We start from the raw sequence: 26,091 nt of genomic DNA, 5'->3' as shown, positions 1-26,091 counted from the left end.
GTGAAACACAAAAACAGCAATGTGTATTTACCACATCCAAGTGACGAACAAATGAAATCTGTTAGATCTATATTGTTTACAATGTACAAGATTAGAGAACAGAACCTAAACGGCAGGACTGAAAAGACTAAACCGAATGCCAGTGAAACAGAACAGCATGACATTTTCTGGTATACAACCAAATGTAAAAACACGTGAGATAGCCGTTTTAATCCTTTAGACTTCAACTCTTCAGAGGTTTCACTTTCAATCCAAAATATCTAAATTCCAAAGCTTATTCATAGAAATATGTTAGTGGTCACATATAGAAACTGAATAAGAAATTTAAAAGCAGATATACCCTTGTCCTTCCAATTTTTCTTCTGACCGTCCATCTCGTCACGATCTGCTTTGCAGCTCCAATTATTAATTATGCATACCAACAGAAAAGCTGTAACTGCACAAACCTACTCCCTGAGACATGAAATACCCGTTTCCTCAACCGAAGTCTGCAGTCTCCTCTGCTGCACAACTGCAGCAGGACTGAAGTCACCTGACGTCTTCTGGGTGTGGAACAGTCTGACGCAGTGCAATCTGTAACTAGGCTACTAATACTCCAGCATTAATGCTTTCCTTCTATCTGTTGATTGTTTTAGGCATTTGCCTTGTTGCTCATACCAAATGGAGCTGCATTTGCAGGGAGAGGGCAGGCTACCAAAAGAAAGGAAATAAGGGTTGTTCTTAGAACTAACCACTGAATGTATCTGAAATGCAATTAAAGCCATATGCAGTTTTTTTTTCTTTCTTTTTTTAACAGATGGTCGAATTATGCTACTGGTTTTCAGTTTCATTTAAAACTCTAAAATTAATGGTTACCTGATAAGATAAAAATGGACTGATCAAATATTAATAGCCTAAATTTCAAGCTTGTGAAATGATGAGTCTCCTTAATTGCTCCTAAGTTTATTAAGACGTAAAACATTCAGCATTTTGCACCTTATGAAGGGATAAACAGAAAATAAAAGTCAAATTACTAATGTTTATTGAACATATTATTTGAACAGAAAACTTTAGCAACTTAATCTTCCTAATATCTTTTTTCCTCTTTTACAATTATGGAAATCCAGAGAGTTACAAACATACACTTACTCTTAATCATCATCTGCTCCAACTCAATCTTTGAATATTTATTAGACACCTCTACAGACAGTATTAATAGATTCTTAGCTTGGGGAGATATATTCATGGGCTAATGATACAATCTGCCATGGGAAAATGACATAAAACCAAACTATAATTTTATTTTATATTTTTTTCTGACACAGGGTCTCGCTCTGTCACCAAGGCTGGAGTGCAGTGGTGCAATCATTGGTCACATGGCAACCTCAACCTCCCAGGCTCAAGCGATCCTCCCATCTCAGTCACCACAGGCATGTGCCACCATGCACAGTTAATTTTTTATTTTTACACTTTTTTTAAAGATGAGGTCTCCCTGTGTTGTCCAAGCTGGTCACAAACTCCTGGGCTCAAGCAATTCTCCCACCTCAGCCTCCTAAAGTGCTGGGATTACAGGTATGAGCCACCACACCTGGCCTAAAATTTTACTGAAAAATATAAAAACAAATCTATGTACAGCATTTTTAAAATCTGTGTTCAACTTTATAAAACTGATTTTCATTCCAATGCAGTGTCTCTACTTATGTTCCACAATCAATTCACCTGATACTTATATCTGCCTAAGCAGAAAAGGCACTAACAAATCAGCTAAAATATTTTAAAATGCAATTTGCGAAAATACTATAAGATACGTAGCCTATGTACAAAAATACATACTTAAGACTGTATAGCTAAAATGAAATAGAGATAATATTTTCTGGAACCTGCTATCTGTGGGCTGCAAAATCCTTAATATCAGAAGTGGCTTGATATTAATATATACTCCTATTATGTACCCACAAAAACTAAAAACAAAACATGTAAGAGTTAAACATAGAAAGAACTAAAATTAGGAAAATGAGAGGGGAAAAAGGAAGTGGCCTGAATATCAATGACACATTTATTTCCCTATCTGCCTCTCTAACTCCAAACATAAATAAAGAAAAGTAATTTTTAAAAGAGCCCAGTATTCTCAGCTCGAGTTAATATTTAACTTTAAACTTTATTCACTGAACCCCTGCATAATGTGATATTTGAGAACCCGGTCATCAAGCCATATCATGGCCTGAAAATGTCTGGCCTCTCCACACAACATTCAGAATCTCAAACTATTTAGTAAATACAAAATACTGACTTTCTAATAACAAGTCCCTTAAAACTGAAAGCCAATAAATAACTAGCATTAGAATAAAACACTCAACTATAGTACTCAAACACTATTTTCAAGTCAGAGATTACTTCACTAGTAGAAGAAAAAAGATTTACTGTGATCAAGTTACTCGGCACTTAAGACTACTTGTATCTTCTGTGGTACTTGATTTGGCTTAACAATTAAAGAAAAAAGTCTGAGAGAGGCAAGAATGTGTAATAAAACATACCCACTCATCTAAACATTAAACATACTTAATAGCACCCCTGACAGATTAAAAAGTCAAAATAGGAGCCCTGAAGTTTAGTAAACATTTCAGCCTACATAGTGACATCTACTTCTTTAATTTTTATGGTCTTTGTAAGTGTACAAGGAAAACTAGCTTGTGGAAATCAACTGACATTTTGCCCAGTTCTTTCTTATAAAGTTTTTCAACTAGACTTGTTTTAAGTTTGGCAAGTTAAGCAAAAAAGTGCTTAAATCTGAAAAACTGATATGACACAAATTTGTTAAAGATGTAAAGCCAGATGGGCTATGTTTATTGTGAAAATCATATAATCTCTACTAAAAATAGAAGGCTTTAGGACATTGCCTGACAAAAAGTAGGCACTATGTAAGCGCTATTTACTTATCAGTATGCTAAAAATAACAATCAAACTAAGAAGCAACAAGACAAGTAAGGCACATCTAAGAAAGCTCATATATTAAGTCATTCAACTCTAGGCAATAACCCAATCTTTCTAAACAGAATTGCCCCCTCTCATACACAAACTATTGTCGTTGCTGTATAGTTCTATTATTTTCCAGCTGAGAAAAATGTACACCTGCATAGTTTATAGGTCCTATTCCACACTGAACCCCAACTTAACAAGTCAAATAAAGAAAGGACATAAATCTGTTAAAAACTTATCTTCATTTATTTTGTTTTCCTTCAACTACCTAACTTTTAAAAAAATTAATTCTTTTGAGGACAATTTTCAAGTACAGCACATATGTCTCAACTTGCAGAATGGCATTCTGGCTATTTGAGACAGGAACCTCTTTTCCCATAAAAGCAAAGGCTCACAAAGGAGAGGCCACAGAAAACTCCTTTATTTATACTGCAAGCCAATAAAAGTGTTGTATGAATTCTAAGCCCTATTTCATATTGTGTGTTTGTGGAGGGGAGAAGAGGGAGAAAGTATTCTCCTTTTTCTGAACTCAAAATCAGCTTTACACAGAACTTTTGAAATAAACTGTTCAAAGTTCATATTTGGCAATTTCCCACTCCTCAATGTCCATGTCCCCAGTATCCCCTTCTCCCAAGCATGACAAAAAAATCAAAGATGAAAACTTCCCCAAATACATATCCATAATGTCTTTGCTTTGCACCTTAGGAAGGGATAAGCTCTAAAGGGTAATATGCTGTAAAATTACCTACACGGTTTCTTTTCTCACATCTCAAACCAAACTCTCGTTTCCTTCATGCATTTACCTCTTAAGTAGGAAATATGCATAAATCAATTCCTACTAAACAAGAAACTCTTTTATGACCTCAGAAAATGTGTGTATGTTTTTTGGTGGGTTTTTTTGGGGGGGGGAGGGTGTGGGGGGGTGGTATCTAACTGGCAAGATTTCAGACAGTAGAAAGTTATATTTTAGATTTTAGAACAGGCAGCACTATGCAAGGTGTTAAGTACACCCCAGCCAGCTCTTATTCTAAGACATTCTTCCTTTTCCATTTCTTTCTTTCCTCTACTTCTGCACCCAGGAAAAACTCAGGTTTTTGTTTTGCTTCGTTTTTCTTTACAACATTTAGAGATGCAAGGGAAAGAGGGTGGGAAAGCAGCAATCATTTGGATTGAAAATGCTACTCTGAAAGTTAGAGACTGCTTATGTACACTGCTCTTGAGAGCTAAAATAATTTACACTTTCCAGCCACAGAAAATAGGCATGTTTTTTAAAAAATAAGAAACAATTATAGCTACACAGTAGTTTTAAGCTTATTTCAAAATTTAACTATTCTGAGCTACACAAAGGTATGAAATTAACATGTTTCATTACTGAAAGGAGTTAATTTTTAAAACCCTACCATATGCTGTAATATAATGCCCTCTATGGACTAAATTACAGCACTTCAACATTACTGAATTAAATCTTAAAAACTGGAAAAAGATTTTAGTCTAGAAAATGAATGACAGTACAAGTTAAAATAGCAAAACAACGAGCATTTTAAAGTCTATAAAAAATTTAACATAAGGTACCAAAAATGAATACCAAAATTCATAAACTGAAAGTGACACTATTTATGAAAACTAATATGCTAACTTCTTACATTATAATCTAAAACATACAAATATTCTTAAACACCCAAAGCATTTTTAAAAATTTTTTATATAAAAATATGAAACACTTCACAAATTCTATGCGTCATTCTTGTGCAGGGGCTATGCTAATCTTCTCTGTATAATTCCAATTTTAGTATGTGCTGCTGAAGCAAGCATTTTTTTTTTTTTTTTGGAGATAGAGTCTCGCTCTGTCACCAGGCTGGAATGCAGTGGCACGATCTTGGCTCACTGCAACCTCCACCTCCCGGGTTCAAGTGATTCTCCTGCCTAGCCTCCCAAGTGGCTGCGACTACAGGTGCGTGCCACCAAGCCCAGCTAATTTTTGTATTTTTAGTAGAGACGAGGATTCACCATGTTGGCCAGGATGGTCTGGATCTCCTGACCTCGTGATCTGCCCGCCTTAGCCTCCCAAAGTGCTAGGATTACAGACGTGAGCCACTGCACCTGCCTCAAGCACGCATTTTTAAATTCTGAATTCAAGAATTAATAGTCACTAGGCTCTAAACAGATCTTCTTAAACTTTAATGTCTTCATTTAAGTATCCAGGTTTGGGGGAAATCTTTAAGATCATTTCATAATGTTTATAGTAGTATGATTAAAGCATTTGTTTGATTTGGTACAAGATGTCAATATTCAAAATTGTTTATAAAAATTTTAAACTCATCTGTTAGTGCAAAACGATATTCACAGCTCGCTAAATTTCTCTGTCCAACTGAATTTATTCTACACAGTCAATTATAGATCATTCCACAGACTTGATCTTCCATCTACAACACTAGATGGCACCAACACCCGTAGTCTACAGTTGATTGCCCAGTTCATGGAAGGCAATCTGGCAAACATTAACTTTCTGGCTTTTCCACATGATTGCTGCCTGGCCCTAGGGAGCTAGATCAGAGTATGGGAATAGGAAAACAACTCTAACACCAAAAAAATACGTGGGGTAAAATAATCTCTAATCGGAATCCAAAATCAATTTTAAATAGATCAGAACTAAGTGTAAAATTAAAACTATAAGTAAATAAAAAATATATTTTCCTTTGTGAAAACTGAAAATGTCCACTGAAATGTAAACTAAAAATCTTTTAGAAAACTGAGGGAAAACTATAACACAAGAGTTTACATCCTTTATATGTAAAGAACTCTCATAAAATCAGGAAAAAAAATGAACACCTAAATTTAAAAATGGGCAAAGAGTATGAACAAGCAAAAATCACAGAAGAAATACAAACTGCCAACATGTTCACATTCACTAATAATCAAAGATCAAAAAAGCAAGTACTACTTGCACCTATCAAACTGGTAAAGGGCTTTTAAAAAATACCTAGTACAGAATGTCCAGAAGAATATTTAAGGAACGAGTCATAGTAGATAACTCTAGTAAACAGCACTAGGCAGCTGGACAACAGAGAGGAAGAAATGTGACTGTCACTGTACTTTTTGCATTTTGTATAATGTAAAAATATTATCTATCAAAAAATAAGCAATATGAATTGTTGGTGAAAGAGAAATGGGTGTTTTCTTCTTCTGATAAAAGGGTAAAAATTAGTACAACTTTTCTGGTGGCCAATTTTTATAGAAACCCTTATAAATGCTCATACCCACTAACCTAGGTTTTTATTTCAAATTGATTTATGGAAAATAATTCAGGGATATGTAAGACATATTTAAATATAAAGAGGTTAATAGCATTATTTATCAATAACAAAGGAACAATCTAAGGGTCCAACAATAGCAAAGTGACTGGTAAACTATACCCATACTAAGGAACACTAAGTACAAAAAATCAGCAGCAAAATATTTAAAGACATGGAAATGTTTGCATTATATAAGACATTACTAAAGTTTTTAAAAGCTTATAAACAATATACAGAGTATGATTCCAATTTCATAAAACACTATTACATTCTTAAAAATACACATATGCGGCCAGGTGCGCTGGTTCATGCCTTTAATCCCAGCACTTTGGGAGGCCAAGGTGGGCAGATCACTTAAGGTCAGGAATTCCGGACCAGCTTAGTCAACATGGTGAAACCCTGTCTCTACTAAAAATACAAAAATTAGCCAGGCACGGTGGCCCAAACCTGTAATCCCAGCTACTCGGGAGGCTGAGGCACGAGAATCGCTTGAACCCAGGAGGCAGAGGTTGCAGTGAGTGGAGATCCCGCCACTGCTACTCCAGCCTGAGTGACAGAGCGAGACTATGTCTCAAACAAAAACAAAACACATGTGCATTGAAAGTAGACTAGAATAATATATTCTAAAATATTAAACATTGATTATGTCTGGGTAATATGATTATAATTTTTTTCATCTCAATGCTTTTCTACATTTTTCAAATTTGTACAATGAGCGTGTATTGTATGTCAGACTGCTTCATAAACTGTTGCTCTAACTTCACTGATAGTTATCAAGTCCTTAGAAAAAATCCTTATTACTAAAATATTGAAGCTCAAGTAGATTAAAATGTTTGCCAAGGGTCATACAGCTAAATCAGTGAAAGGGTCAGAATTAGAACTCAGGTCTGTAAAATGCCTAAAATTAAGTTATTTAACCACATTATATTTAGCAGGTATCTCTTTTTTATGGTACATATTTATTTTCAATCTGTATTGGGCCCACAGTAAGCACTAAATAAATCCTCACTAATTTAACAATGTCACTTTTTAAAAAGTAAATATAATCGTTTCCTTTATTAACAAGAGTCAGGTTCTAATTTCGCTACATTGTACATCTACTGATAGCCTTCCAGTTAAGATTAACTACTTATCATAATAACGTCCAACTTACATCAAAATTTTCCAAATATTATTTGCTCAATAAAAATATATTTTAAACAAAATATCAACTCTTAGTATCTACGGTACTTCAGTAAAAAAACTCAAAGGCTATACTTTTTCAGAAAAATATTTTAAGTCATAAGAATACCAAAACAATTCTTATTCATGAACATATGTAAGTTCTTATTCATGAACATATATGTTTGCAAAGCTAATTTCCCATTATTTACCTAGACAAACAAGCCCTTTTAAAGTGAGTGATCATGGTAATACTACTTGGTGAATCCTGGGTATTACATAGTTTAATTATAATGAACAAATAATCAATGTATGGTCGGTTTACACTTCACTTACCAATAGTTCCAATTAGTTCAGCAAGACACAATCTATATTTCGATTACGAACTAAAAATATTCTCTGCGCATTAGTGACAAGCAACCAACAAACATATACTAAGTTATCATTAAGTCAAGATCTCAGCAGTTTGGACAGGAGACATGAGCACCTTTCTGTACCAATGGCCTACCAACATAAACAGATGATAGCAGTTGTCCAAAGTAGGGTTTTTCAGTCTCCACATACTAGCAACAGAATGTTACCCTAGTTCCAATATCCCTACATATGTGAGAAAATGTAGATGGCAACCAACTTTCTTGACATCTTAAGATGTCAAGAAATGTCTTACATTGCCTAATGGTTCCACACAACAGATATATGATAAAAGCAGCAGCACCATGATTGCCTGCTAAAGTTAGGACAATAACTGCTTATTCCAAAACCAGGAAATAACTGCGAATGGACAAAATCTGAGTTGGAATCGCAGTTCATTCTTGTGAAACTAGGTAACAACTAATACAAATAAGAAGTTAGCCCAATGTCTGAAACACGGCAGAAGCTCAAAAACATTGTGCTTATTACGTAATTTACCAGGTATCCTTTAAAAAGTTACTTAACATCCTTAGGCTTAGATTTTATCATCTATAAAATGGTTCCTTCTTTCAGATTATGGTGAAGACCTAAATGAAACAAATATGTGAGAGTGCTTGTTGGTCAGAAGATGTTCCATAAATGATAGTCTTCCCTTTCCAGATAAAATGAGAAGAATTCAGCTTTTCTCAACACTTTAAAATTCTCAGTTAAAAACCTAAAACTGGGAGAAAGAAAATCTAGAACTGAAACAAATGAAGCTAATTGTATTTCAAATGAATATCATAGCCATTAGTCAGTGGGAGAAGGACGGAGGGAAAAGAAAAAAGAACAAACTAATACAAGTAATCTGTGAATAATGTATTTGACTATATACATTCCATCTTAGGCAGGGTTGCGGAGTAGGGATTTGCAAACAATCCAGAACTCTTTTATCAAGTTTTTTTTTTATTATAGTGATATGAAAAAAGCATTCTAAAACTCTTATAGGTGTATTAAAGGACTGGATATAAATAATGTATTGGTGGTCTTAGGAACCAGCGTTCTCACTATAAAAGAAGAGACAAATATGAAATCAGGAAAGAAAGAACAAACCCTGTGAGAACGGATTAGAATTAGAGGTATCTGTGTGAACTCATTTCTTAAGTATGTATGTGTATGTGTGTATGTTTATTTGTATGTATGTATATAAGCATTTCCTAGCTTTATCCACTGAAAGGGTTAAAATGGAAAGATCCCCACAGTAGCAATGACCACAACTAGCATCTAGCTCTTGATCTTTAATACCTCACTATTATGAAAATGACCTCTCATTCTACATTAAAAGGAATCAGGCATCCTTGGAGAAATGGCTGATTCCAGGGCTGGGACACGGTAAGCATAAAATAGGCCTACAATATTTTGTTAGGCTAGAAAGTAAGAAATGTTCCCCTCCCAACCCCAAAGAAAGAAGGTTGCATGTCCCTGAGCCTACCTGAAGGAACCCTCAAAATATGCAATAATTTACCACCAAAATAATAAAGTTCAGTAATGAATCATAAACCATTGGAAAGAAAATGGAAATTCATGGATCCATACTGATAATTAATTAGCTAATTAATTCATTAATGGAAATGGAGGTCTGCTGCTTAAACAGGAATGCTGAGGGTCAAATGAAAAATGTACGGGGAGTACTGGAGTTAAAATCATTTTTCAACTCTCATGGTAAAGACTGGATCAAGCAAGAATCATCAATGGTTTACTAAATCGGGGGGGCGAATTTTGATAGGGAGCAGGATATCTGCATGTGTTCAAGTGTCACTCCTCAGACTGCTTATCATCTATAAGGGAGAAACAAAGACAATATAAGGAAATCAGAGCCCATCTTGCCCAGACGGTCAAAATTAACATAACCAGTGAGGGACTGATGAATAGCAGATAACTCTAGAAGTGGTGCTATGAGAGGGACACATCATCATCTATACAGTATCATAAATGAACCCATAGCCTCAAATTAATCACTAGGAAACATCGGACAAATCCACTAGGAGGAATGTTCTATTATAAAGTCGGGGGAAGAGAGGCCCTGTGTTCTTTAAAACTGCTAATGTCATAACAAATAAAGACTGAAATGAGAAGTCCTACCCAGAGCAATTGAGCAAGAGAGAAATAAAGGATATCCAAATTAGAAAAGAGGAAGTCAAATTGTCCCTGTTTGCAGATGACATGATCTTATATAAAGAAAAACCTAAAGACTACCAAAAACTTGTAAATTCTGTAAAGTTGCAAGATATAAAATCAATAACAAAAATATCGCATGTCTTTACACAAACAACAAACTAGCTGAAAAAGAAATCAAGTAGGAAACTCCATTTGCAATAGCTTAAAAAAAATACCTCAGAATAAGTTTAACCAAGGAGGTGAAAGACTTCTAACAAGGAAATCTACAAAACAATGATGAAAGAAATTGAAGAGGATACAAACAAATGCAAAGAAAGACATTCCATGTTCATGAATCATAAGAGTTAACATTGTTAAAAAATGGCCGTAATATCCAAAGCAGTCTACAGATTCAATGCAATCCCTAATAAAATACCAATGACCTTCTTCACAGGAATAGGAAAAAAAAATCCTAAAATCTGTGTGGAACCACAAGACTCCAAAAAGCAAAAGCAATCCTGAACAAAAATAAAGGTGGCGGAATCACACTACTAAATTTCAAAATATACTACACAGCTATAGTAACCAAAACAGCATGGTACTGGCATAAAAACAGAAACATAGACCAATGGAACAGAACAGATAACCCAGAAATTAATTAACATATCTATAGCCAATCAATTTTTGGAAAAAAAAAAATGCCAAGAACATTCATTGGGGAAATGCCAAGAACATTCATTGATACTACTGAGAAAAAAAATCAGTATTTACATTCCAATAGTAAGAATATAGTTTGTCACAAATTTCTTTGTAAATGGAGGGGGGAGGAAGACCAGAATTCATTAGTTTCTTGACAAACTTTACTTCCCAAAATTAATAAAGCACCATCTGCATCACAATACCTTATTCATCTCTCTTGCAAAATCAATCTTTCTTCCCAAAACTAAAACTGATTTCTGCCTACAAAATGTCATTTTAAGAAAACAAGAACAGGAAAGTCCTGGAGGCTCACACCTGTAATCCCAGCACTTTGGGAGGCAGAGGCGGGAGGATCCTTGAACGCAGGAGTTTGAGACCAGCCTGGGCGACAAGGCAAGACCTCCTCTCTACAAAAATAATTAGCCAGGCATAGTGACATGAGCCTTTGGTCCCAGCTACTTGGGAGGCTGAGGACCACCTGACCCTGGGAGGTCGAGGCTGCAGTGAGCCATAATCTTACCACTGCACTTCAGCCTGGGCCACACAGCAAGAACCTGTCTCAAAAAAAGAAAAGAAGAACATATGAGATAATAAATGATCTGAGGAAATTCGTATTTTATTATTTAATAGTTTAAATGTTTAAATGCATATACATTAATAAGACCCAGAATTTTTTTAAAAACACACTTAAATATTTCACAATTAGAGATGGCATAAAACTTTTAAGTCATCTGAGAAGAGAGCTTCCCTTATGTTTTATCAGACCACTGCTGTATTTTGGTACATTTGACTTCAGTACACTTGAACCTCCCTTTCAGGAAGATACATAGGTAAGTACCTATCCTCACTATAACATAGATCACAATGTTTAACTATGTCCTCAACAGTGTGTCTGTACCAGCTGGCTGTAAGTTGCATAAAGGGCAAAACTTTGTCTTAGTTTCATCTTTTTCCCTGCCCCCCCCCAAAAAAAATCTCATATAGTGCCTGATAGAAGCATGTTAAAGCAACTCTTACCTGCTTTCACACTTTTTTTTTTGGTCTTTTTATTCTCCCTTTTTTGTGGAGAACGGAGTCTCACTATATTGCCCAGGCAGGTCTCGAACTCCTGGGCTCAAGCTATCCTCCCACCTCTCCCTCTCTGAGAGCTGGGATTACAGGCGTGAGCCCTTGTGACTGGCCACTACTTACCTGCTTTTAACAGATGCCTGTTATATAATCAAGTCAAGAAAATTATTAAGTTGCAAGGACTTGAGCTAATCCACCCTTCCTTTTATAGAAAAGGAAAATGACATCTAGAGAAACAAAGTGATTGTCAGTGGTATAGCCAAGACTAAAACCTCAGGTCACCTACATTGTTTTCATTATAGCAATACTGGGTTTCCTTCCCACAACTTTTGTAGAATACATATATTGGGTGTATCTAAATAATTCTCTATTCCCTAGTAAGTTGCTATGATAACTAATATCAAAAAAGGTTAAGTCAAAAAGGCAGGAAATAACAATTTTCTCAGAGAAGGGGAGATAAACATATTCTAAAAGAGAATGCCCAAGCATTGCTTACACTTTCTTCCACCATCCCCATTAAGCTTTCAAAGGCAATGCCCCCTTTTCTTCCCTTACTTCTGAACTATTAGGCTATAGATTTCCCAGGTTTAACAAAAACAATCCAAGAAATAGGTGACTCCTGAAATACTGAAATTCCTAAGGGCCACCATCTACTAGAGGACTGCTAGCTTTAAGTTTTGGGAGGAAGCACTAGCGAGGAGGGGAGACTTCAAAGGTGTTGCTACACCGATTACTCCTTGCTCTTCACCCAGTCATCACCACGCTGCTCTGGGCTTCTGAGACCCTTCTTTCTACTGTTCCCTCCTAAACCATTTTACTGTGCTGTTTGAAACCCCCATTCCACTGTGAACCAGCTCCTCTAATCCTCAACATCTTTACTGAACATTCCTGCCTTTACCTCGCCTTCACTAAAACCTGGCTCTTCCTTGAAGATACTGGTTTCCCTGTGGAACTTGCTAAATGAAGGCTAAATCGTTCTCTCATATTCTACACACCTAAGGGAGGAGTGGGGAGGTCAGTACCCTCTGCTCACCAATGCTGCTTCCAGACTTTTATTTCAGAGACCTTGGGCAAAAGTCTTGGCTATTCCGCTATGTCATTCTCTATCCTTCCTCATTTCTTCTACCTACCATCCTGCCAGTTACCTCACTGCCCTTTACCAAGGACTCTTACCCCAGTATTCCTCTCCACCCCTAGTCCTGCCATCACCCTGGGTGACTTCAATGTTAGGTAGAAGTGCAATACAGTATCATGGCCTCATAGTTTACTTGACCTCACCTCTAGCAATCTTAATCTGACTACACAGTAGGCCTTTGCCTGATGGCCTAACACTGGCCATTATAATCAACCTGAACTGCTATTCCTCTGAAATTCTAAATTCAACATCCAACACACACACACACACACACACACACACACACACACACACACACCCTGCTCTCCCGCACATGCATTCTTTCTCTCCTCTACTTCGACCACAATCTCCTATCATTCTGGCATGTATTTATTCCTACTACTATTGGTTCTTAAACCTAATCTGGGCCTTGAGTTCACTGACCATCTACTCTCCTCCTACCTCTCCTACCTTTTTCTATTCACATCCTTCAACTTAGATGCCACAGTCCAACACTTCAAATTACTCTCCTGCTATCACCCTCAACTTTCTTGACTTACTGTCCTTCCACAGGGCCCACCTGCCAAAACACATCCTTGAATCAATACAATCATTTGCCTTCCCTGAACCCATACCTAGGTTGTTTGGCACAGTCAAAGAAAAGTCACCCTACCATTTAGACCACCTTTCAACCTTGATTAGGCTCCTAATACAATGCCTTTGGTTTCCCTAGTCAGAGGTATTACAGATCTCTTCTACCCAAGCATGATCTACTTCATTCCCAGCAAATGAACTAACATACTGCTTTAAAGAATAAACATAAACCATCAAATAATTCCCTCAACTTTCAGTCACAAAACCCTAACAGTATCAATACCCCATACTTTCCTTTCCACTCACTACAATCAAAGCTCTATGGTTCCTTCTCTCTAACACTAATTCTTCCACCTGAACTAGGCAGCACATCCCCATCCCCTTCTGACTTTCTGCCAGCACCTGTAATCAGATTTTCCCCTTCCCACCTTAAAAAAAAAAGTCCTACCTCCACTGCATACTCTCCTTCCTGCTTGCTAACATTTTAATTTTTCTCCAATAAAAAACTCAAACTTCTTAAGAGTAATCAACATTTAATAACCACTTACTCAAGTCTCATTCACTTCTCAATCCTAGCCATGCTCATGCACACCACACTATTTGCCGCTGTCATGACAATACCTTCCCTCCTTTTTGACCAACTTGCAATCCTTAACTGACTTCTCCAGTATTTGATAATTTTGACCATTTCTTCCACCTTCAAGTAGTCCTCTTCTCTTGATTCTTCCTAATTGGTATCTGGGGCTTTAATTTCTATCTCTAAGCCCATGACAGACACATACAGCCAAGATCTCTCTCAAGAGCTTCATGTGTATAATATCCATAACTTACTGGATATCTTAGAGGTATGTACATCAATACCAACATATCCAAAACCAAATTTGTATCTTCCCTCTTAAACCTACTTTAATCTCTCATGTTCCCTATCTCAGTTTCTCATACTGCCACCCATGCAAGTGCACATGCCAGAAATGAAATCCAGGGTTCCTGGGGTCATCTTTACCTCTTCCCCTCATCCTTTATGTCCCTATTCATCAAACACCAAGTCCTATGTCTCTGTGCTCATCCCACTGCCTGAATGTTCATAATCTCCTCTTTCTTAGATTACAGCAACTGGTCTACCACTGTTCCAATGGTGATGAGCTGGACTGTACTGCTGAAGCACCAGCACTTAAATACATAAGTATATTCAGTAAATTTATCATAATCACTATTTTAGAGAAAACACAGCTAAATCAGAATGCTAATAGAGCACATGTGCAAATCACCTTGTGCAAATCACCTTATGCAAATCAGGTATGTGGAAAATGGATAGTCAAAAGAAAAAAAGGAGAATCGGTACTTTTCAAAAGAATTCATAATAGCATAACTCATTTTATACTTTTCAACAAAATGTCTACACTCAGTATGCCTAACTTTATACCTACCACTGGAAAAGTACTATATTATATAGAAATATTTAAAACATACTATAGAAATGTTCTTTAAAAATTAAATATGGTAATTTCTGGGATAACAAAAACACATCTGAAAATATTTTAATATCTCTTGCTCTTCATGTTATCAAGAAACACAAGTGAAAAAAGAAAGAAAGAAAGAAATAGGTACTAAAGCCAATTCTTATAAACAAAAATATTTTCTATTAATAGTTCCATAGTGCAATATAAAAGTGTAACTGTGTGGAAAAGTTAAGGGTGAATGCTGAGTGCAAGAGAGTTAGAAAAAGCACTAAAACCTTTAACTGAAAAAGTGGAGAAGACTTCTTACCAATGTGACATATGAGACACTATAAACATAATATAAAACACAAAATGTAGTGGAATGTTCCCTAAATCCAAAAGTGGCATGAAAGCACAAAACTGCATATAGATTGGATTACCTGAAGTTTTACTCAGCTCTGCTGAAAATATAGCAGATGGTGATCTGTCCTCTTTTTCTGTATCGGAAGGAAGTTTTTTCTCAGCTTCTTTCACAAGAACTTTGGGTTTAACTATGCTCTCTATCTCTGCTTGAGCGGCCAAAGCAGAAACATCTGGAGGCAATAAGAGCACCTTTGATGTAGCAGACCCATTTTTGGAAAAGTCATCTGAGAAATTGATTTTCTCTTCAACTTTGGGTTGTACGTTCTTCAAAGAAAGGTCATGGGGCAATTCTGTGCAAGGCAATGACCCAGCTCCATCCGGGGCATTAGCAATTTCACTTTTGTGGGATACTTCTAGGTCAGTATATTCCCTGGCTAATTTAGAAAATGAATCGGTTTTAGAACTGATCAATGTAGGGAACTCATCTATAATTTCAATTGGAGATGAATCTGAAAATGTTTCAGTTTCTCTTATCTGTGCTTCCTTAGAAATAAATAAGTCATCATCTGAATAAACTGCAGTACTGAGCTCCTCCATCTGCAAAGGAATTTTCTCCTTTTTGCTCAATGTTGAAACTTCATCAGGTAACAGGGTATCTTTTGTGTTATCTAAACTGAGCTTAAAAGATTCCAAATATGGCTTTCCTCCCTCAGGTGGCAAAGCACTGAGTTTTTCCTTATTTTCATGTTCTATCATTGACTCAAATGAAGTCTCAGTGAGACTTTCTTTCACAAGCATCACAGCTTCATCTTGTTTTTGTGGAACGTCAGGTATTGAATCATCACTAAATAAGTCAACTGGTTCAGAATCAGGTGAGGAATCTTCAACTAGCTCAGAATGATCAGGCACTGGCTGTTCAACTTTTGCCATTTCTGAATAATCAGAGAAATCCGGAGCTGGTTCAGCAGAAAGCTTTGTTTCTTTAATTAAATCACATGCAATAGATATATAAGGAGCTTCTGTTTCTTGAAGAGCTGCATTAATATTTTCAGGCTCTTTAATTTCTTCCTTTATTCCTGATACTTTTTTTAGTGATACACTCATGGCCTCTTCATATGGTGGGGGATTTTCAGGCTCATGTTTTATGCTTTCATAATTAACTGAAGAAGCTTCTAATGGTGATGAGCTGGGCTGTATCACGGAAGCACCAGCACTAGGAACTGCAGAATTCAATGGTGCTTCCATAACAATGTCAGGCAAAACTGGTGAAGGAGTAGCTTCTGACTCTTCAAATGATGGGCAAAGCTGTGCTGCAGGATAGAGTGACTCTTGCATAACTTCTGATGTTTGAACCAAGTCCATTTTTGTTTCATAAGCAATCTTTGTACCAGTAACTTCATTCAATTCACTTTCACATGCTTCCTGTACTAAATCTGGAGTCAGGCCTTCAGGCATGTTTGCCATGACTTCCTCAGTCACCTTTGCTAAATTATCTGTTGTGACAGAATCTGTCTCAGAATCCTGTGCTGCTACAAGAAAAGGGTTTGATGTTTTGGTGCTAGTATTCTTCTCTGTTACTATTTGGGCCTTCTTTTCTTCTATTTTTTTTTCATCGGTCTTATTTTCTGAAGTAGGATCTCCTAACAAAGGAAAAATGTTTGTTGCAATGCTCTCAGTTGCTGCTGGGTTAAAGGGAGCACATGTGATATATGCTCCTGAACGATCCTTTATACCTTCTGGCGTACTGGGGAAAGAAGTATCATCATTACTACTCTCACTATCTTTTTCGTGATTAGTTTGCTCAAGGCTATCTGCAAAAGATTTTTTACCCACTTTACTTTCCAAGTTGCTCTCGATTTTACCTCCAGCAGCCAACATATCACTATCTTCCTTACTATCTTTCACTTCCCATACTCGCTCAAATGGTTTGAAGTCTGCATATTCCTCCCTCATAGGAGCTTCCACTGCAACTCTCTTTTCATTAAAACTGTCTTTTGCTTTTTCTGAAGACACAACTTCATCCTCTTTAACCAATTTAGTAAGAGCTGTAGGTAACTCTTGTTGATTATGAAGGATGTTATTACTAACTAAATTCTCTTCTTCATCTTTATTTTTCACGATTATTTCTTCCCTAGGATTTGCTACTATTACGGCAGATTCTGCTTTTGGAGAGACACTGAACGATGATCCCATTTCTGAGTATTCTAATTCTGAAAACTCTGTTAAATCTCTATCTACGAGTGGAGTTTTTGCCTTCTCTGAGACCTCTTTAGAAGCTTCACTGACAGTTTCTTGAAGTGTTCCTTCAGTGGGTAATACTGTTGACAAATTACCAAGGTATTCATGTTCTTTGAAAGAAGCGGCTGAGAGAGGAGACAGAGAAGGAAGAGAAGCAGCAGTTTCAAGCAGGACAGATGGGAAATCCTCTTGACCAGCCGAAATAGTGTTACCTGGCTGCTCCTTCAAGTCCATATTTTCTGTGACCATGGACAGAAAGGAAAGTTAGAGAATGCCAGTGTTCTCAGAGTTAATGCAAGTTTTATGACAGATCCAAAATAGTGTTAGTAAAGACTTACTGTTTACTAAAATGAAATGTTAATAGCAATTAATAAGTAACAATAGAGTAGACTTGAATCATTACTGAAAATATTAAGCTATTGTAAATATAACATATGCATGGCTACAGAGGCAATTACATGCTGTGCAAAGACAAATCAAGTCTGAGTAAACCTCAAATGTTATCAACTAAGATACTAATAGCTAGTTTTAGAGAAGAGAAGAATATCTGTGAAAAGAGTTTCGGTGACAGTATAGGAAAGAAGGGGCACTGGGTAAATGCCATAGACTGGTATTTATTTACAGGAAAGCCTTTCTGGCTATACTCAAACTGTATTTGGAGAAAGGGAATGGTAAATATGTAAATGTAATTCAAGGGTCCAAGAATTCCTTATGTACTTCCAAGTATTCATCGGATTTTGCTCATTTTTCCCTTGGGCATACCATATAAAATGCAAATTTCAACTTTTCCAGTAGACAAAACATTCTTGGAACCATGCTAATTTTTAGTAAACCCAAACTACTCTGCATAGAGTTAACACACTAAAGAGTTAAAGTTAGAATACAGAGAGGATAAAAGGCTGGCAGAAAGAACTTGCCTGCAGAGGAGCGTATCACAGGCTCAGATGCAGCAGGAAGAGCAAAAAGGGTCTCATCTGAAAAACAAATAGAATATAACCTCAGCAGAAATAAAGACAGATTGAAAGGAGACTAAAGATAAGAGGAGCAAGCCAGGGTTCAGTTTGTAATAAGTTAACAAAAAACTTTACAGAGAAAGGGCCAAGATCAAAAGGAAGTCAGAAAAAGTAGTACCATTAATTCAGGTTAAATCATCATATGTATTATAAAGTTAATTAAATGTTATCCATAGAACCTATCATTTTTCAAGAGGCAATACAACCTGTTTATGTTAAAGAAACTTATGAATCAAAGTGGCTTTAAAATACTGTTCTGCTTAACATATCACATCCCAAGCTTTCACTCAGGTTTTCACATAGGTAAATTGTCTTGTTCTATTCAGGCCAAAAATAAAAAGCTGAATTTGAATACAATTAACAACTACAAATGTTTAATCTTTTGTTACTGGCATATATTCAATTTAAAGAAACACTTTTAAAGAATTATGCATTTTCTCTTACATTCTAAGTTGTTATAGTCATTGTACATTGTTCTTTGAAGACATTAGTCCTGTGCCAATGTCCAAATGCCAGAGTCCAAAATAAAAAAAAAAAAAATTAACTGCCTTTAGGATGACACTATTATTGGTTTTGTTTAAAATTAACCTAAGTGAAGGCTACTTGTTATTTGTATACACAACTAGTAAGTGAGAGACTAAGGCAATTCAATTCCAGAGCCCATTTCCTTAATCACTGTATGTTACAGAACTGAATGCTTATATTTCCTACAAAACTCATGTTAAAGCCCCAACCCCTAAAGTGATAGTATCTGAAGATGGGGACTTTGGGAGGTGATTAGGGTTAAATGCAGTCAGGGTGGGGCCCTGGGCCAAGGGGATTAATGCCCTTACAAGAAGAGACACCAGAGAACTTGCTGTCATGCTCCCTGTCTCCCCAGGCACACACAAGAGGTCATGTGTGCACACAGTGAGATGGTGGTCACCTATAAGCCAGGAGAAGAGGCCTCAAAAAGAAATCTACCTTGCCAGCACCTTGATCTTAGACTTACCAGCCTCCAGAATTGTGAGAAGTAAATTTCTGTTCAGCCACCCAGCCTATGGTATTTTGTTACGGCAGCCCAAGCTAACTAATACACTCTATATTGGTAATATTAACTTTGTACAATGTCATCTTGTACCTGCAGTTGGGAGATCCTAAGCTAAAGATCTTCTATGGTTTACACTAGAGAAAGGCCTCTACCATCAGACAATTTGAAACAGCCTGAGAGATGACTGGAAGGTGAGATTCCTTTAACAGAGAGAACCTAATAAATTTAGACAATTTCATCTGGATGGACAAGCTAGACAAGGCTGATGAAAACAGATAAAAATCCAAGAAATGTAGCTAACATGAATACAGACTTGTCTTCCAAGCATATTACCCTTAATGAATTAGGAGAGCTAACTTCACAAGGTCTTATATATTTTAGATAAATATATACTGGGCATGAAGTCATACTTAAAGGATTCCTAGATGAGGGTGATGACGGGAAATTTACGATGTGTGTTTAAAAGGGTTTCCTCCAACCTAGAGCACTAGGTAGGATGGGCTATCCAGTCAAAGGGGTAACATAATGGCTTATAAGATTTTTAAATAAAGTGCATATATATGTGTACACATTTTTAAAAGATTACTTGCTATGTGATCTTAAATTACAGTTTCTCATTTGTAAAATGAAGGAAAGTTCCCTTCAGCTAAAATAATGAATTATTAGCTTGAATAAAACTGAAATTTGAGGGTCAAAGAGCAGAACCAAATAATTACGCAGCTGCTCCACCTAAATAACAGTTAACCAATTCTTAACAAAATGGTTGCCTTTTTTATCTACACAATATAGTTAAAAGCCACTAATTCAGAGGCTAGTCTATCTGGAAAGTGAACTAGAAACATATATTACTGTTAAAGTTAGTGGGAAAACAAACTACATCTAAATTTGTGCCATAATTTTAAACTATTTTTTTAATGTACTGTACTCTTATTCCTACCTAGTGCAATAATCTTTTATAATAAAAACTATATTCCTGGAATTTTTCTAAGTAAAAAAGTTTTCAAATTGGTATTTCAAAGATTCATTATGTTTAAGAAAAAAAGAAAAATCTTCATTTTGTAAAATGGGATTTGATCCAGTTAACCATAAAACAAGTACTACATTTCTAAAAGCTCTTAAAAAAAAATCCAGAATATTTAACTATCTTCTGGGACTTCAAGAATACAGTTCAGACTCCTAATAAAGCAATCACAGATCATGAAATTGAATTGCCTAAGTTCAAATCACAAATTCATCACTTACAACTGTAACTCTTAGCCTTTCTGTGCCTAATGAAACTTGTAAAATAAGGATAATAAGAGTACCTACCTCAAAATGTTGTGAAGGAGGGAGAGGGAAAGAAAAAAGAAGTAACAACTTGCCCTAAGTCACAGAACTAGGAGGCCAGAGGGTCAGAATTCAAAACATCTAATTCCCAAGTCATTGTGCTTTATAGTTATTATTATTTTTTGGCTAGGCTTCCTCAAAGCACGAGATGTGCTTCATCTTCTGAAGGATGTATTTATGTACAAGTGCAACTGGTGCAATCCTTCTTACTGTATCAGCCCCTCAAGTTAGTTCTCCTGAAACAAGGTAAATCGTCACCCAGTAAATACCTTGTAATTAGCAGAAATATTGCATTGATCAATTGCTTCTATTTTACAACGTAACAACATTTATAGAAACATTAATGTGGGACAGGTACTGTGCTGAGCCGGCACATTTGTTTCAGATGTTCATTCTGTTCTCAAAACTACCCTGTAAGGTAGGTACTACTGTTACCCCCATTTCACATAAGAGAAAAGAGGCATTTAAATCATATCTAATTATAATACTAGAAAAAACCTGCATTTTAAAACCATAGAACTTCTGCTTCTGGCTATGAGAGTAATTACAACAGACTAATTCTTCCAATATAAGCAACTAAAAATATGGGCAAAATACTAGAAGCAACTATCTTGAGACAGTGGACAAGAGGCAGGACAGCAGTGTGAATCCTGAGAAAAGGGAAACCTGCAAGATGACTACGCTGCTTTCTGTCTGAAGGCACATTCTGGTCTACAGTACAGAGAGAAGCCTAAGAATATCGCACTCTTGCTAAGCTGAGGAGGCTGAGGAGTTGTCTGGAATTTGTGGGACAAGGTAACATACAAAGTAAAGCCTCACAGAAAAGAAGCTCCAAAAATCTGGATGGGGTTCCTCTTAAATCTCTGGGTGAATACTACACTGCATGTGCACAGCACAAGACTTGGCAAGGCCTAGCCAGGAAACCTATGGTAGATCTGCAAATTAACTGGATTATATCGAAAGTCAGAAAGTGCTGAAGACCTGATCTAAAAATTCTGACCAGTCAGAAAGGAAAGATCTCTCTAAACACCTCAAGCAGGACTACTCTAAGCCTAAAGGATACTCTAGACCAAGAGTCAGCAAACCATGGCTCATGAGCCCATATTGTATTGGAACACAGCCACGCCCATTCACTTCTGTGCTGTCTATAACTACTTTTACACAATAAAAACAGAGACGAACAGTTTAGACAAAGGCTGTATGGCCCACAAGCCTAAAATATTTACTCTAACTGGCCCTGTAAATCTGCAGACCCCTACCTCTAGACCCACCCTAACTTTAAAATCAAAACTTGAAAGGATCAAAATGATTTTCCAGCAAATTAACTGCCTGCCAGAACAAAGTTAAAACCACCAAATCCATGACATGCAGTATAAAATAAATTAATGGACATGCAAAGCAGCAAGAAAATATGACCATAAATAAGAAAGAATAGCAAATATAAACAAACAAATAACGTAGACGTTGGATTCGCACTTTTTTTTTTTTGAGGCAGAGTCTTGCTCTGTCACCCAGGCTGGAGTACAGCAGGGCTATCTTGGCTCACTGCAACCTCCACCTCCCAGGTTCAAGCAATTATCCCGCCTCAGCCTCTGAGTAGCTGGGATTACAGGTGTCTGCCATCACACCAAGCTAATTTTTGTATTTTTAGTAGAGACGGGGTTTCACTACGTTGGCCAAGCTGGTCTCAAACTCCTGACCTCAAGTGATCCGCCAGCCTCAGCCTCCCAAAGTGCTGGAATTACAAGTGTGAACTAACACACCTGGCCTGGATTAGCAAATATTAAAATGAAAATTAAAATAGCTATTAAGATATTAAGTACAGAAAAAGACAGACATATAGAGTAGACAGGGAATCTTGGTGGAGAAATATAGACTAAAGGACCAAATGGAGATGCTAGAACTGTAAATTATATTAACTGAAAATAACCACTAGATGAGCTTAAAGGCAGATTAGACAATACAGAAAAAAAGATTTATTGATAAACAAACTTAAAAAAATCAACAGAAATTATCCAAACTGAAACACAACAAGGGAAAAGGGCAAGTGAAAAAAGGAACAGAGCCTCAGTGCTGAGAGACAATCAAGGAGTTAAAATACCTATAATTGCAGTCCCCTTAAAAAAAGCAACAGTGGCCAGGCATGGGAGCTCATGCCTGTAACCCCAACACTTTAGGAGGCCAAAGTGGGAGGACCACTTGAGGCCAGGAGTTGGGACACCAGTTTGGACAACACAGTGAGACCTTATCTCTACAAAAAACTTAAAAATTAGCCGGTGTAGTGGTGCACACGTGCAGTTCTAGCAACTCAGGAGGCTGAGATGGGAGGATCACTCAAGCCCAGGAGTTTGAGGCTGTAACAAGCCATGATCACGCCACTGCACTCCACCCTGGACTACACAGTTAAGACCCTGTCTCTTTAAAAAAGACTGAAGAAGTTAAAAAAAGAAAGAAATAAAAAATGGCCTAAAATTGGACAGAAGTGGGCATTTTGAAAATACCAACCAACAGAGCCACAAAGCTCAATGAACTCCAAGCAGAATAAACATAACACCACAAAAAGGCATACCATAAGGGTCAAACTGAAAATCAAAGATAGAGACAACCCTAAAAACAGTCAGAGGAAAAAAGCAGGTAAACAACAATAAGAATGACCTCACCTCTCATTGATGTAATCCAAAAGGTAATGAACGCCTTTAAAGTTATGAAAAAACTGACAATCTAAAATTATATACAGATGATCCTCATTATTCATGGATTCCTTATTTGCTCATTTACCTACTCACTAAATTTGTAGCCCCAAAATCCATACTTGCAGCACTTTCAGGACATGCAATGAGCACAGCAGGCAAACCAGAGCGGGTCATCCAAAGTACAAGTTCCCAGCGAGATGGAACAAGGTAACCCTACCGCCTTCTTGTTTCAGCTCTGCCACTGACTTCCCTGTTTCATATGGCCCTTAAGCACAGCGCTGACATGCTATCGAGTGTTTTTAACCACAAGAAGGCTATGATGTGCCTTACAGAGAAAACATATGTTAGATAATCTTCCTTCAGGCATAAATTATAGTGTTCTTGGCCATGAGTTCAATGTTAATGAATCAATAATACATATTAAATAAGATGTCTTTATTTTTTAATTGATATATAACAGTTGTTTTATATTTTGGTAGTACATATGATATTTTGATACCTATATGCAATGTGTAATGATCAAGTCAGAGTAACTGGGTTATATATCACCTCAAACATTTTTCTTTTCTTTGTGTTAGAAACATTACAATTCTTCTAGCTATTCTGAAATATAGAATAAATCATTAACTATAATTTCTTTACTGTACTATCAAATACTAGAACTTATTCCCTCTATCCAACTGTATTTTTGTACCCCAGGTGGCTTTAAATAGAAAAACACATAAAACAAGGTAATATACTGATTGGTTAACAAAAATATTGTGACAAGAGGCTTACAGGAGCCAAGTCTGTATTTCCCCTAAGAACAATGATTCAGTATTTGCTAATTCCCTGTTTTTGGTGGCTATACAGAACATAGTGACAGCTTAAAAAACAGAATTGGCTGTATTATTCAAAACATATTTTTTTAAATGACCAGGCATGGTGGCTCACACCTGTAATCTCAGGACTGTAGGAGGCTGGGGTAGGAGGATTGCTTGAGCCCTGGGGTACGAGACCAGCCAGGGCAACAAAGTGAGACCCCAACTCTCCAAAAAAATTAAAAAATTAGCCAGGCACAATAGCGTGTGCCTATAGTCCCACCTACTTGGGAGGCTGAGGTGGGAGCATCACTTGAGCCCAGGAGTTTGAGGCTGCAGTGGGTTATGATAAGGCCACTGGACTCCAGCCTGGGCAACAGAGTAAGACCTTATCTCTAAACGAACAAACAAAATATATAGAAAAAGTAAAGATTAATAAAGGTATTTTCAGATAAAAGCTGAAAACAGAAGCTGAAAGAATTTGTCACTAAGATACCTACAATACAAGAAATGTTAAATCAAGTTCTTCAGACTGAGAGAAAACGATATGAGATGTAAACTTTGATCTTTATGTAGGAATAAAGAATGGCAAAAATGGTAAATATATATGTAGATGTTGAATATACAGGTAGATGTTAATTTTTCTCATTTCTTAGTTTCTTCAAAGAATAATTAACTTTCTGAAGCACAAATAATCACAAAATATAATAACTATAATACATTTAGAAGCAAAACTTACGACAATAAAAGCACAAAGGATGAAAATAGTATATGAAAGTATGTTTTATTACATGTGAAACATGTAAGGTGGTATAATATTCTTGCTATTTTATGATAAATTGAGAATGCATTCTGTAATCCCTAGAACAGCCTCTTAAAAAATAAAGAGGTACAGCTAAAACCCCAACAGAGGAGATAAATCTGAATATTATAAAATCCTTGATTAATCCAGAAGAAGAAACAAAAGAAGAAAATCAAAGAACCCAAAAAGCAGATGGGACAAAGAAAAAACAAAGACACATACCCACACACCATCAGTTAGGATACAGATGATTTAGGCCCCACTACCAATGAACTAAACTGACTTTTATGGAACACTACAACCAACAATATAATACACATTCTTCTCAAGTACATATGGAACATTCACCAAGATAAAACATTTCCTGGGCTACAAAACAATCTCAATCTAAAACAAGTGAAATCATGCAGTCTATGTTCTACAATGAATTAAATCATCTAAAATATTCTAAAATGTTTAAAAATTAAACTACAGAATTCTAAATAATCCATGAATCAAAGAAAATAGGGGGAAAATTAAAGAAATTCTGAATCAAATGATCATGAAAATGTGTGGGATGCAGCAAAGTAATGCTTAGAGAGAAATGTATAGCTTTTAAATGCTTTTAGAAAAAAGGCTTAAAATCGAAGTGTAAAGCTTCCACTTTAAAAGAGCAAGTTAAATCCAAACAAGTAAAAGAAAATAAGTAGTAAAGAGCAGAAACCAATGATAGAAAACAGATTAAAAAAAAATCAATGAAACAAAAAGCTGCTTCCCTGAAAAGATCAACAGAATTGATAATCAACTAAAATGATCAAGACAGACAGAGACTGAGAGACAAAGAGAGGAAGCAAGTATTGAAAATAAAAGAGGGACTATTACTGTAGGTCCTAAAAACGTAAGAGAATATTATGCACACATTTATGACAATAAATTAGACAACTTAGATGAGTAGACAACTTCCTTGATGTCTACTT

The 26,091-nt window shown here is 36.3% G+C and overlaps 1 protein-coding gene and 1 non-coding gene across 4 annotated transcripts in view; both read right to left on the bottom strand.

Moving 5' to 3' along the window:
* The window catches only part of RTN4 (reticulon 4), an 81,256-nt gene that overhangs the window by 37,511 nt on the left and 17,654 nt on the right, over positions 1-26,091 (bottom strand). Inside the window, exons 2-3 of one of the 3 annotated variants that reach the window (XM_008956255.4) lie at positions 18,389-18,445; positions 15,311-17,710 (exon numbers count right to left, since the gene is read on the bottom strand). The exons of 1 other annotated variant lie outside the window; for it this stretch is intronic. In XM_008956255.4, coding sequence (XP_008954503.3) covers positions 15,311-17,710; positions 18,389-18,445 — 2,457 coding nt within the window. Of the gene's footprint in view, positions 1-340; positions 15,198-15,310; positions 17,711-18,388; positions 18,446-26,091 lie in introns of those variants that run through there. One more of the 3 variants, XM_034953152.3, reaches the window with a different exon arrangement.
* LOC112439039 (U6 spliceosomal RNA) lies at positions 4,662-4,765 on the bottom strand. The gene has a single exon (XR_003027336.1). It is a non-coding gene; the product is annotated as a U6 spliceosomal RNA (small nuclear RNA).

This window comes from Pan paniscus, chromosome 12, assembly GCF_029289425.2.
Source record: "Pan paniscus chromosome 12, NHGRI_mPanPan1-v2.0_pri, whole genome shotgun sequence".
Classification (NCBI taxonomy): domain Eukaryota; kingdom Metazoa; phylum Chordata; class Mammalia; order Primates; family Hominidae; genus Pan; species Pan paniscus.
This window is presented reverse-complemented; position numbering and strand designations above follow the sequence as displayed.